This window comes from Cynocephalus volans, chromosome 1 (assembly GCF_027409185.1).
Source record: "Cynocephalus volans isolate mCynVol1 chromosome 1, mCynVol1.pri, whole genome shotgun sequence".
In the NCBI taxonomy this organism is placed as follows: Eukaryota; Metazoa; Chordata; class Mammalia; order Dermoptera; family Cynocephalidae; genus Cynocephalus; species Cynocephalus volans.
This window is the reverse complement of record NC_084460.1, coordinates 179920953-179935723: the sequence shown is the minus strand read 5'-3', so window position 1 is coordinate 179935723 and position 14771 is coordinate 179920953. Positions and strand designations below refer to the sequence as shown.

Below are 14771 nucleotides of genomic sequence, written 5' to 3'. Positions count from 1 at the left end.
TTTATATGAACAATTGAATACAAAAATATGTGCAAGTTTAGATATGACCTCTTGAGATTCCTATATGTTAGACATATAACAAAGCCTTGTAACAAAATGAAGCTGTGATTGCCATTTTAATTTTTTAAGGAGAGATAAGAGTAAAGTGGAATGACTTTTCCCCTTCAGATTAAGAAATTTGGTGTTTTAAGTAATTTTAAGTATGTTTAATTTCTAACCAACAGAGATGCGATGAATGGGCAGGAGTCATCGTTCCAGTTTTGGTTTCCCTTATTGACTTAACCATCTGCCTTTTGCAGAACCAGATGTCTCTTTCCTTGTTTTAAAAATGTTCTCCTCCAAGTGTACAGCAGTTTTGAGAGATTGACGTGTGTGTGTGCGTGCGTGCGTGTGTGCGTGCGTGCGTGCGTGCGTGTGTGTGTGTTTGAATTCCATAGGGAAAAGAGGTACTTAATAGTATCTTATTTGCTTTCTGTGGTGTTCTGTGCTTATTTGGGTATGTCTTAAAGATATTTGGTGGGCAAATCTCTATAACAGGTGTTGCGGAAAAACAGAGGAGAAATTGAAGATGTGTCTTCTGCTTATAATCTAGTTGAGTGTAATGGCTTCTCCAGATCCTAAACAGCATTGTCCACAGAATTAAGAGGATATAGTTTCTGTAGAGTGAAAATCATGTTAAGACACCTCAAGTCCTTTCAGAGAGTAAATGAGCAAATGGAGAAGAAATTGTATTTAGAGACTTCCCTCAAATCTTTTCATAAAGATTTACCCCAAAGCTTTAAATGAAACAAAACAAAAAATTTCCAAAATCTTAAGGCTATAGGAAGTACATAATGAAATCTCCAAGTTTACAGATGACAGTAAGCTTTGCCAAGTATAAAAATGCCAAACCACCAGAAGCATAATGTGGACTGTGTGAGTGGGCAGCAAAGTAGCACACAAGTATCTTCATGAACAAATGTAAAATACTGCACTGAGCTAGAAAGAATCCCGATTGTATAAGAGATGAAAGACTCTGATACAGGAAAGGGACCTGTCTGTCTTTATTGTCCAGTATCTAAAGAACTTGGTGTAAATTGGAGCAAAAAGCTTTCCCCAAAATGCTTGTCATCATTAGCAAAAGTATTAGTTAAGAAAATAGGGCATTACCCTAATATTATAAAACTATGAGGTGTCTCCACACCTGGAATATTCTAGTTGTTACACCCTAAGACAACCAAGTCGGAAAACAAAAAGTAGACAAGGCAAGTAAACAAGAAGAGGACTACTGTAAACAGGAAGACTAAACTGATTATTACCATTTGGTCTAGAATAAGACAACCATTAAGGAGTGACTAAAGTTTGTAAACCCCTTTATATTTAAATAAGACGTTCCCTGGAATGTAGATGGGACAAATTTAGATGCATATAGATACTGATATTAATTGAGGGAAAAGTCTAGAAACTTTTACACTAGTGAGTAAAAGCAGGAAGAAAATACAGCTTCAAAAAGGACCTACATAAATCCTTTTGGATTACATAAAGGATTTACATAAATCCTTTAGGGATTCTAGTTGTTACACCCTAAGACAACCAAGTTGGAAAACAAAAAATAGATAACGAAAGTAAACAAGGAGAGGACTTGTTAAATCCCTTGTTAAAGTTAGACACGTGTTAAGGAGCAGTTGCAAATTGAGGATAAGGACCAAGAGATTAGCCTTGCTCTAGGACTGCAAGTGTTTTGATACCACTATCAAAGAATAAATAATATTTGGGGCTGGGGGCACTGTTGCAGTGTAAGTATAGCCTTACAGTGGTGAGTATAACCTTTGGAGGAAGGATATTCTCTATTGCCAACAATTTGAGAAAGATACCTTTGTGGTATTTAGGTAAAAATGATGTCCCTGTCCATTTCAAATGATAGCATCTTACAATTTAATAACTTTATGCCAAAGCAATTGAGTCAGTTACTTTGGTCATGTTTGAATGATTACAGAAATCTGTTATGGGCCTTTGATTTCAAAAGGGTGAAATACTTGTACACACTTTTGTTTTTGGCCTTTTCTCTTAATACCCATAGTCCATACTTTTGAATCCTGGTTTAAGAGTTTGAGTGTGTGTGTGTGTCTGTGTGTGTGTGTGTGTGTCTGTGTGTGTGTCTGTGTGTGTGTGTGTGTCTGTGTGTGTGTGTGTGTCTGTGTGTGTGTGTGTGTGTGTGTGTACACGTTTTTCTCTCTTGTCTTTGAAAAATCTGCAAGGATTCCTGAATTTGGTTTATTCAGTTAGGAGTAGTTCAACTCACAAAATTGTTTATGTAAATAAGACTGGTAACTTACTTTGTTTTATTCTTTTTTGCATGATAACCGTTTATCAGTGACCTCTTCACAATGGAACTTGTTCTAATGTCCTTTTTATTTATTTATTTTTCCTTTCGAGGGTTTCTTATTTTGAAAGTATAAACTTAGAATCTTAGACCATTGAAGTCCCAAGAGAGTAAATGTCTTGTCATTGACTAAAGACAAGGACCACAAACTAAGGCTCCTCGGAGACAGTCTAGTTTTTTGTTTTGTTTTGTTTTGATTTTTTGACTGAAAACTTTATATCCTCTTTCTTGGTAAAAGGAAATTTCCTTCAGGGAAGTTATTGAGACAATGAGAATACATAGTACTGGAGTATAGGGTCAGGAGACTTGGAGCCTAGCCCTGTGATTTACTGTCCTTGCAGAATCACTTTAAACAAGTCACCTAACTCTGCCCCTTTTTTCCTTGTCAGTGAAATGAAGGATTGGATTGGACTAGCAGGGATCACAAATGGAGCACAGGCCCATTTCTTCTGGATGTGTTATTAGCATTGTATTTGAAAGAAATTGAGATTTGAATGCTTTTAGGGGAAGAGTGCCCTCTCCAGGTCATCACCAGCCCTACTGCCCTCCCTCCTTTATTTATTTATTTTTTTTAACTCCTGGACTCTATAGACCCTTGTTACAGTCATTGGGCTAGTTATGTCTAAGGTATTAATTATGTTTTTTTTATTGTTTATCTCTCTCTTAAAGATTTGTAGAAGATAAAATGTGGGTTACATTTTTGGAAGGAAGCTCTGCCTTGAGTGTCCTGAGCCTAAATGGTAAAGAGGTAAGGTAGCAATTGTTGATTCTAAACCATTTTGAAATTGTATCTGAAGGTTATATTTTTATAGAAATGCAGCAAGATTATCTAAATGTATTTTCAGTTAAGGAGGGCAAAAGATCTTGAGGTGTGCTTGAGAAATTATTCAATATTTATTAGTTAGACTAGGTTTCTGACTAGCCTAGAGTTATTTTGGTATCTCCCTGGAGATATTAACCACTGACATAGACTAAGAAGAATACATGTTTACTACCTAATTTGAATTCTGTTATTATATTTTATGATGTAAAACGTTTTAAATTTTTAATTGGGGATAGATATTCTGGCTCATCTGTATAAGTAGAAAAGAATTCTATCAAATGAAGAAAATTATAAGAAAACAAGGGAAGAAAGTACTCATTATTCCTAGGAACTTGATTTATTGGCTTGGATCATGGCACTCAGTTACCTTTTTCAAGCATAGATAAAATAATTCCCATAGATAACAAATCCATCCCATTGAGGCATTTTAGAAATTTTTAGTTAAGGAAGATATACCTAATCTATGATTTGAAATGTCATTGATGTGAAAATTTATGTCAGTGGCCTGAAATAGTGTTTCTTTTACAAAGTGCTGCATCTGTCATTTTTTTCTGAATTTCTTTTTTCTGAATTCTTTTAGACAAATCCTAAATTTCTAAGTATATGGTCAGTAGACAGAATGGACTACAAACCAGGCCTAATTTCTCCAACAGTGGGCAGCTCCATAATGATTTTCCTCAGCTTCCTCTTCTGTCATATTACTTCAGCTTCCTTGGAGAAAAAAATTTCCACTTGTATATTGCTTTTGAAATAGGTTTTGTATAGTTTTGTTTGTTTTCCTGAATATAATATTAATATAATATGCTCATACAAAAGTAAATCAGGAAATACAGAAAAGTATAAACAAAAAAATAAAGAACACTTATAATCTTACCATTATAAAATAATGTATTTATTTCATAAATACATTACTTAAATTTATTATTTAAATTATGTAAATTTATTAAATAATTTATTATGTAAATTATGATTACTTAAATTTATTATTATACCTTAATCTTCATATAAGCATATGTTAGTTAATACAAATGAGATTTATACACACACACAGTGGGCCCTCCACATATGTGGGGGGTTGGTTCCAGCACCCCCTGGCATATATCTAAATCTATGGATGCTCAAGTTGGCCTTTCATACATGCAAGTTCTACATCCTGCGAATACCCTGAATCTTTCAGAATCAGTAAGAGTTCTTTCATTTCAGAGGAGAATCTGGAAAAGGTATATAGCTTAAGTGGGACAAACCTAAAGAATGACCTTGAGCATTTTCTTTTCTGTCATTTAAATTTCTTCCTCTTCATTTGGCTCTGATCTCTATCGAGTGGATATTACTAAGGAATTCCATCTTAAATGACCAGGATGGTAATAGGGGCTTAAGAATGCTTGTTAGTATATAAAAGAATTTTGTTGACTTTAAAAAGTAATAAATGACTTATAAAGACTGTTGCTAAGTTCCAAAATTGAATTGATTTTAATACTCAGATCTGATAAGCAATTGAAGGATTATTAATTCTTAGGATTCTAACTTCAAAGCTCAGTGTGGATACTAATTTAGTAATAGTAATTTACTGTTAAAACACAGCCATAGTCTTCAGGCCTGCAGTTTTCAATCTCTCCATCATTATGCCTTCAAGGAATTCTAATGTCAATAACACTTTGAGCCAAGGAAGATCTGTACCCACAAAGATGCCAACTGCCAGCACAGCATATTGGTCACAGCTACACAGTTCATTTGCAAACAGCAAAAAAATGTTCACATCGTGTTCACTTCAAGAACCTCTTCAAACAAAGGAAGTTGCAACTACAGAGGAGAGAGCTTACAATTTAGAAAGCAAGTTTGTTATATGTATATGGGAAGTTAAATGAAAACTTCTTTGTGCACATCTCCCTTGACCAAGGAGTCTTGTGGCTATCAGCAAGTTTTTTAAAGTATTTTTTTTAATACATTGACAGGACATGGTATATCTTGATTACAATGTGTGGTTAGATTATACTCAGTCTAAAATTTATGGGAGAAGCAGAATGCTGATTTCACAGATAGTAGCCATTCTGTTTTTAGAATGATTAATTTTTGGTGAAGATTTTAAATCACCTTCAGTTCTCTCAGTATTCTTCTGACATTTGAAATGCTAAACTGTATAGATTAGCATATAGCAGCTGACATGTAGCAGCTCTCAGGACTATTACGCCAAGTTAGGAAGGACCAAATGAGCAGTAAATGTCCTTTAAGGTTTTTCTGTTGTCTTTTCTGTAGTTGTTTAGTATACAAATAATTCTTTAATCTGTGGATCAAAATCAAGGAAGTATAAAAATATTAGCAAAGTTGTCAGTGGATTTACTTCTGTCCAGGAAAAGATATGGCTGTAGCAAAGGAAACTTGAATCTGTGTGCAGGCTACAAAAGACCTTTATTTAGCACCACATGCTTTTAAAGGGAGAATTGGGAACAACCTTTAAACCAGTTAAAAATTTAGTATGTGGGGCCGAGCCCGCGGCGCACTCGGGAGAGTGCGGCGCTGGGAGCGCAGTGACGCTCCTGCCGCGGGTTCGGATCCTATATAGGAATGGCCGGTGCACTCACTGGCTGAGTGCCGGTCACGAAAAAGACCAAAAAAAAAAAAAAAATTAGTATGTGTGAAAGAATAGTGTTGAATTGAGTCAAACTAAATTAACTGTCTCTATCATTGCATTGTATAACTAAGGCAGCCCTTTTATTCCAAAATAGTTAATTTTTATGTTAATGAATTTTTATTTTATATTTCTTTTGCTCACCTAGTTATTGAATCGGACCGTAACTATTACATTAAAAAGTCCAGACTGGATTAAAAATTTGGAAGAAGAAATGAGTTTAGAGAAGATTAGTGTTGTGTTGCCATCGTCAACAAGCTCTACCCTGCTTGGTGAAGATGCGGAAGTAGCAGCAGATTTTGATATGGAAGGTTTGTTTATTGAACATATTTACTTCTGTGGTTCTAGATAAGTGTCCATCCCATCTGTAAAGTCTTAGCATCCAAGTTTGTGTCCCTCCTTCTTCTTGGGACAAACGTAGTAGTATTAATCAGTATTTGTTTTATATCATACATTTGTTTATTTTGCTTATACTTAGACTTTGAATGTATTTGCTATTTTGCTATTTAAATATTAAGACCTTTACAAATGTTAGTTTATATTCCTGTGTGGTAAGAACACAGATTGGTATTTTGGGGACAGGTTATCTGGATATAATAAAAACATCCATTTGCTTTCTAATGCTATTTGATATATTATTCCAGCACACTTTTCATGAAAATGCATATCTTAGTTTATAAAATGACAATATATCATATTGTGATAACCCTGTACAGCTAGATACAATATATCATATTGTGATAACCCTGTACAGCTAGATATCACATTTAAGAGTTAAACATCTTACAAAGTTATCTCCAGTTTTTACGTTCCCCATTCATTTGTATACTCAATCCATACATATTTAGGTTGTACCTTTTATGTGCCAGGTACATAATAGGTGCTGGAAATTCAGCAGCTGTGGTCCTTGTACTCCCAGAACTCACAGTTTAGGGGGTGTTATACACAAGTAAGCAGGCAGTTGTAATTAAGTGACATAAATGCGATAATGAATGGTGCTGTGGTAGCTCATAGGAAAGTTGCCTCCTAACCTGGATTTGGGAAGTTGGGAAAGGGTTTCCACAGGAGTTGAAATTTAAGTTGAGTATCTGATGGCTGAGGGAGAATTGGATTAAAGAGGGAAGAGAGGAATGATCCATAAAGAAGGCATATGCACAGGCCTAAGAGGGAGAAAGAGAATCTAAAATGATTATGCAAGTATGTTTGTGAGGGAGTAAGTGAAGAAAAAAATTGCAGGAGGAGGAGCGAGTGTGGGATGGAAGATGGATTTGATTTTGAATTTGAGAACGTTGAATTTCAGATCTCTGTGGAGTCAGTCAGGTTCAGGTATCAGCTATTGGACATGTAGAAAGCTCTGGACTGACAAAGCAGCTCTAATGGCAGATGAAACCATGGGCATTTATTACTTTGGCCAATAGGATTATGAGAGACAGGAGAGAATGAATTGAATATAGAGAAACACAGAGTTTAAGGATAAGGAGAAGAAGGCTGCCCAGAAAAGGAAAATGAGAAGAAACAACTAGAAATGTCAAAGAGCCAAGAGAATTTTGTGATTTTAAAATTAAGGAAAGAAAGTGTAACAAGGAAGGAGTAGTCAATGGTGTCTTGTACCACAGAGAGATGAGGAGAAATGAGGACAGAAACATGTCCTTCTGACTTAATAATGGGGAGGGAAGCTGTTGGTGACATTTATGAGAGTAATTTCAGTGGAGTGATGGAGCCAGATGGTGATAAATTGATATGGATGGAATATGAAGAAGTGGAGAGAGTGTCTGTAGACAACTCTTTAAGGAAGTTTGGCTAAGATAGGGGAAAAAGAGAAGAGGGCAGTTGCTCCAGGGAGACAGGGATCCAGGGATGGTTGCTTTTAAATGAGAGAAGCTTGAGAATGCTTAGTGCTGATGGAAAAGCACTGGTAGAGGGGAAACAGAGCAAGGTCACTGAGAAAACTGGGGTGGGTAGGACCTCATTGGTTCCATCTGTGTGTACCTGAGTGTCAGTCATGTCATTAGACTCCAGGTTGGGGGAGTAGGCTGTTGAAGAGGGGTTCCCTTAAGACTTCTCTTTTCTCTATAAAGTTTGTGTTGAAGTTATCTGCAAAAGTGGGGTAATCCTCAGCTTCAGGAGAGTTGAGAAACTTTGAGATAAAGCTCCTGAGGAGGAGTGAAGGGGAGAGCCATCCAGAAAATCATGGAATTGCCAAGCAGCTTTGAGAGCCCAGAAGAGACTGAAAACCACAAATTTTATGTGGCCGAGTCATCAGGACTGTGTGGTTTTCTTTAGCAGCAGCACTCAGCAGCCCGAGTGCAATCATGGAAAGATTAAATAGTGGAATCAATGCAGGGTTGTCAAGCAAGTGCAGTGGAAGAATAATGAAGTAGCAGGATGGCTGAGGTTAGGAACCTTAGAATCTGCAGCTAAATACAGAAGAAAGCAAAATGGGATGTGCGTTAAAATTAGAGGCATCAAGCCCTGGATCCTGATGAAGTCAAAAGAAGACAGAGTAACTGAGGGAGAGAACTGAAAGGCTTGGGAGGTGGTGATCACAATGAAGTTCAAGTGACCAGAAAGGATGGAGGTGGGAGATTACTGCAGCAAGTGTGGGTAGAAAGAGTTACATAAATTCCTGTTGGCATAGCCTCAAAGAAATAGGAGTTTTTGTTCGGGGATGGGACGTTAATGTTCTGGAATTAGAATTAGGTTGCAAGGAGCACCTTGACCCCACTTTTCAACCCTGAGGTAAATGGAGATGAGGAGACCTTAGGGGAGAACCAGTATACAGTTAAAGCAAAGAGGGTCTTTTGTTGGGGCAATGCAAGGAAGGAGACTTCCAGGAAAAGGGTATATGGCTGTCTGAGAGCTTGTCTTCTCTCAGGACGGACCTGAGTTGGGCCAGTGAGCGGGGCAGTTCATAGACAGGTCTGGAGGCACAGCAGTAAACATTTGAGTCAGTCAGCACTGCTCAGTGGAATAATGAAAGACCATTTAGTCAATCCAACTCCAAGTGGTTAGTCACCCTTGCATCCTGTTGCTCTGAGATAATAGATATCTTTACATTTTCGGTAAGAGCATTGTGCTAATCCTGGTTTTATACACATAAATTTTTATACAAGCCTACATGTTTAATCCATGTATGTTTGCAATGTCATAATGTTAACATGTCTGTTTTGTGTATTTTAACCTTTTAAAACTTAAGATGAACGAAGTCTCTGAGCAAGTTAAAATGGTGGTGTCTTTGGTAACCTTGCTTTTAGGTGACGTTGATGACTACAGTGCTGAAGTGGAAGAGCTTCTTCCTCAGCATCTCCAGCCTTCTTCAAGTTCTGGCCTTGGCACTTCCCCAAGCTCTTCACCCCGGACTAGTCCTTGCCAGTCACCTACAATATCAGAAGGTCCTGTACCTTCCCTTCCCATCAGACCAAGCCGAGCACCATCAAGAACTCCTGGGCCTCCAAGTTCACAGAGTGTGTACTTTGAGTTTTGTATGACTTTCTCTAGCCAATGTCTTTGATTTGGGAGAGACATTGTTTAACTTTTGTGCCCAGATACTAAAGTGTACCCTGTTTTCTCTGCATAGAAAAGAGGAAAATTTGTACATGATAAGCTCCCAGTGGAAAGGAAACTCATCATCACCGTCACTAGATGAAAATTTTCTTAATGCTTTTTCTGTGTGGTTAGGTTTGATGATTTTCTATGGTTATGGCAAGAACCCATAACTATTTGGGCTTTTCTTTTTTTTCCTCCTTCTCTCTACTGGCCAGCAGACTGCAAATGATGTAACTCTAACAGTACTTTGTGGCATCTTGACAGGGCCACTCAGTAAATCAGTTTTCAACACCTAGGGCCTAGGTAAGAAGTCAACTAGAGGTAGCATTATTGCTGCCATGGTACCAAAGGGTAGTTTAATGGCAGACTGCTTTTTTTATTCATGCTGAAAATGTCTGCCATTTCTTTATACTGTGTACACATTTTAAACACCAGCAAAACAGAACATTTATTATACATACAAGGGTACTTCAAAAAGTTCATGGAAAGATTTGTATTGTCTTTTAATTCTATTTTCCCATGAACTTTTTGAAGTACCCTCGTATGTATGAAGTACCATTCCTTCCTGCCAACTCCTACTTGGAACCTGATCATCTTACCTAATGTACTGCTTTAGATTCTCCTATTGACACTCAGCCAGCAACACAGTTGCAGCAGAAAGATTCTTCCCAGACCCTGGAGCCCAAGCGGCCGCCTCCTCCCCGCCCGGTTGCTCCTCCCACACGTCCAGCTCCCCCACAAAGACCTCCTCCACCTTCAGGTAACAACCGTTTTATTTCTATTTCTTCTAGATTTCAAATTCTCCTCTACTCTATTTAAAAATGTTTTGCTTGTTCTCAAATCTCTACCTTCTAGATTTTATTGTTTTTCTTATCATTGTTGCTACTTAGTTAAGCTTTTCTTTAAAGAGCATGGTAGGTATGACACAACAGGTAAAAAGTGTTTCCCAAGTAGATTTCTCTAACCTGTTTTCATAGCTGTCTTCTTATAAGTGTACAAGAGATGTTTGTTTTGTTTTTGCCAGTTTGATATAATTAGGCATATAAACTGTTCTTAGATAAAACTAGGTTTAATTTTTTTCCCCAAAATCCTCACTTCTGGCTTTTATAAGCATAAAATCACTAAAACTTACTAATTTCTGTAAAATTTATAATTAGAACTGAAGAGCATATATATTATTTAATATATAGTTTTATTTATTTAAATTTTTTAAGATATTGTTACTTCAATTAACTATATGCATTGAATAATAGCTTTTTTTATAGTACCTAGATACTAATATGTAATTCCTACATGATATTTGATGTCATAAATACTATAGTAAATCTTTGACATTTCAATTTTTTATTTAATATCATTTCCTTTCTGCTGCATATTTTCGTATGAACTGTAAGGGGCTAGGAGTCCTGCACCTGCTAGAAAAGAATTTGGAGGTAACAATTTATATTTGTTATCGTGTGGATCTTGGTTCATTAAAGTTTTGAAGTTTGACCCCTACAATTGAAAGACATTTTAGGTTTGTTTGATAAAAATCAAAATAAATGGCATTTATACTCCAAGTTAAAGATAGCTCCAAACTTTTAGTATATTCCCTTTAAGTAAAATATTAGACCTTAGTTTTATTTCTGAATAAGACTAACGAAGGCTTTCATTCCCTAGGTAAACATAGTTGAACTACTTATTAAGGTCTGCTGTACTTTTTTGATAAATATAGTCAATTTAATTACAAAAATTTAATTTCCGAAAGTTATATTAACTTCAAAAGGGATTCAGGTACAGTGAATACAGGACATTTCCCAAGTCTTTGATTAGCAGTGCTTTAGTACATTTCTTTTCTTGTAGAAAACTTGTAGATTAGCAACATTTCCTAGGAAAGCAATTTAAAGTCATAATAATCTGAAATATATCTTTCATTTTGCATTTATTATACAACTGTCATAAAATTCACGCCTCATTTGTTTATGTAAGAACTATATGATTTTCTCTTTTCAATAAGGAAATTTTAATTCACAAATGAATCACTTTATTTACATGAAAACTCACAGAATTCAGTTGGAAGTAGTATGCATTTGACAAGTTTATTTAATCTAATTCTCAAGAAAGGGTGAGATGAATTGTCCCAATTCCTAAGAAGAGCTTTTGCAAATCCAATTTTAATATTACTAAGGCCTGCCTGCCGTACATGTGTAGTTGGTCTATTTTTATTCTAGCCGCCTAATGATATTGCTGACCAATTTAGGTGTTACTACAGACTGACTTTGCCTGTGTGTAGAATTTTATGACTCTGTTTAAGTATAGCTAAATTATTTCAGCACTATAGCTTCAGTAAAATACTGTTAGATGTTGATTTTTCCATTGCCATACAGTAAATATTAATTTTTCCTATTTCAAACTCTTGTTTTTATTTATATTTTTTTGACAAATTCTATTTTCTGCTTTAATTAGGAAAACAACTTGTAGAAAATAAATATTAAAATGAATTTGTGAAAAGTGACATCATATTAGTAACCCAGTAGCTTACTTAGAAGCCTGTTTTAATTTAAAAAATTGCTTTTCGTCACCATTCTTTTGTAGGCAGTATGAAAAAGATTATTTCTCATCATAATTCTTTTGTAGGCAGTGTTTGCAACGTATTTTATTTTATCCTATAATCAAAAATTCCTTTAAGACAGTATGCTTGGGGAAAGTCATGATAGTACTTGTAGAGTTTCTAAAAGTAATGCATAAAAAAGTAACTTGTAGGGCTAGCCAGTTAGCTCAGTTGGCTAGAGCATGGTTCTGAGTACACCAAGGTTCAGCGTTTAATCCCTGTACTGGTCAGCTGCAAAACAAAACAAAAACTAACTTCGAAGAGACTAAGGTAGTCTCAGAAATTTAAAATTAAATGGAACTTCATATATGATATTTTTTTCCTTTTTGACAGTCAAATATTATAGCTTTTGTTAGTGACTTAATTCTAGATATAAGGAATGAGATTATCATAAAGCAAAGTCTTTTGTTAAACATACTTTTAAATTCCCTACTGCTAGTAATCTCAGATATACAGAGAAAACTGTCATCCCGTTTCTGCTGATCTGTTTGAGGAAAGAGAGGACTAAGGTTTGGGCTAGGCATCTAAAGTCACTTTGATTTGTATTGATATCTTTGAAGAAATTAAAAGCAATAAATAAAAGAGCCTTTTTGCAAAAGTAAGTTTAATGCAGAAATCGTTTCATGTGCCTGCCTTTTATTCTGTGCTGTGGGCTCTGAACAATATATAGCTTCTGTTCTTTCTCTAAAAAGGTATTGGAACCCCTCCCAGTCCTGGGGTAGCTAGGAGAGAGATAGAAGGTAACAAGACTTTTGCATTATAGAAATGGTTCTCTCGTTTTATTTCTAAATGTCAGCCCCTCTGGTGTTTAAAGGCATACTGAATCTTTTCTTAGTACAACTACAGACATTGCCTCCCTCTCTTTATGTGTACCTTGTATTTTTTTCTCCTTCATTCTATGTTGTGTATAGTTTCTAATGGATATCCATTTAATGTCCCTGCGATTCTTAATGTTGTTTGTGCTGTTTTATCTATATGTCATATATACTACGTTTTGAAATTATTGTTTAAGAATGCCTTTGAAATTCTTTTCAGAATAAGTTAAATGTTTAGAAATGCACTTTACTAATCTGAAGTTTTAAAAATTAGTAATTATAATTAAACCCTATTCAGATCCAAGTATATGGTATTTTGTGGATGATTTCAGATAACATAGATGTTTTTATGAATATTGGTACTGAGCCAGATTTGTTACTATTAAGACTAGAGGTCATTTGTTAAGATTGTAGTTATTAAAGGGCTGATGTATTTTATATAACAATTGTACTTGAATTTTTTTTTCAAAAAGGAGAATAACTCTAAGATACTGCCCTTGATAGTCCCTCTACTCCTTTTGGCCCCAAGGGTAATTTATTTCATTCAGCTACCTTTCTAACGAATTTGAACTGTACTTTAACACTGTCTTCCCTAAGGCAGATATTTGGTAATAAGATATGCCTGCCTTCTATCTTAATCATAGGATTTTGATAAAGGAATCCAAAAGATCTCATCATAAGATAACTTTATCCACAATGATACTTACAGTGTGAAGCCCTAGAGCAGTGCTGACAAGAGACTCTTGTGTAGCTTGAAAAATGCAGCCCTATTGCTCTGCAGCCATTTATCTGCCAAGCTCTGAGGAGCAGCAGTGCCACATGTTGTGACCATTCACACAGCTGACCATATGTTTTCAAGGTTCATGGGAGAGAGCTCCTTGAGGAATGACACCTTAAAAGTGACAGCATGAGTGAGGTATCAGACTAGGAACTACACTTGTCTCCCATGAAGATTTCTTTAAGTATTCTGATTTTTCTCTCTTTTGGAGTATTTCATTCAGGACTGATAATACTCGTTATCATTATGCAAAGCAGAGTACTTTATTTTGTTACCATCTCATGCCCCCATTTCTGCATAATGAAACAGAACAGCCAACTGATGTTATGCAATATTGCTTTATTGTTTACTTATGACTGATTTTTTTCCCTTCTTGCTTCAAAGCACCCAAAAGCCCTGGGACAACACGGAAAGATAATATAGGTAAAAAGCACTTGAATGTAGCTATTTACCCTTAAAATTGGATCATGAAATAGACACTTGGAATATAAGTGCATAGTTTCTTGTTTTTTTTTTTTTTGGAACTTAAATATATGGTGTGATGTCTTTGTTCCAGGACGCAATCAGCCTTTACCTCAAGCAGGACTTACAGGCCTAGGACCTTCTGGATACACTGCAGCCAGACCGGTAGGTAAAACCTAGCCTAGGGGTCAAGGGGTCTTGATTTTAGGTTCCAATTTGCTACTAGTCAGTTTTGTTACCTTGGAGAAATCATGTTACCTTTCAAAGCCTCAATTTCCTCAACTCTAAAATGAGGGAATTGCACTTGATGATCTGTAAGGTAGCTTTCAACTCTAAAATTATTTAAAACAAACTCTTCAAAAATAACTAAAGAGGGACTGGCTGATTAGCTCAGTGGGTAGACTGTGGTGCTGACAACACCAAGGTCCGGGGTTCAGATCCCCCTACGAGCCAGTCACCAATAGAAACTTCATTGTTTGGATAAAAGTGATATACTTAAAATAATTATGGTCACTAAATAAATATCTTAGAGTCTCTCAGTATATGAGGAGGTGATGTATTTGGGCAGCATTTTATTATATTATCTCAGTAATTAATGAGGATATAAAGTCATCCTTCATTAAGAAAGATTTTAATTAGATTTCAGAAAATAATTATGATAGAGTCAGTATACTAAAACTGATTCTAAAGGTATTACAAATAGGTGAGTGGATAGTATTACAGGATTTTTTCCCTACCTGATGAATCTATGGTTTTCTATATGTTCATC

General features: G+C 35.7%; 1 protein-coding gene across 7 annotated transcripts in view; it reads left to right on the top strand.

The window, feature by feature from the left end:
- SYNJ1 (synaptojanin 1) overlaps positions 1–14771 on the top strand; it is an 86868-nt gene that overhangs the window by 62540 nt on the left and 9557 nt on the right. For 3 of the 7 annotated variants that reach the window (XM_063088863.1, XM_063088883.1, XM_063088893.1), the window contains exons 21-26: positions 3032–3110; positions 5960–6122; positions 9066–9275; positions 9974–10117; positions 13925–13963; positions 14097–14167. In XM_063088863.1, coding sequence (XP_062944933.1) covers positions 3032–3110; positions 5960–6122; positions 9066–9275; positions 9974–10117; positions 13925–13963; positions 14097–14167 — 706 coding nt within the window. Of the gene's footprint in view, positions 1–3031; positions 3111–5959; positions 6123–9065; positions 9276–9973; positions 10118–10751; positions 10791–12639; positions 12688–13924; positions 13964–14096; positions 14168–14771 lie in introns of all 7 variants that reach the window. The other 4 variants (XM_063088873.1, XM_063088901.1, XM_063088921.1 and 1 more) reach the window with 3 other exon arrangements.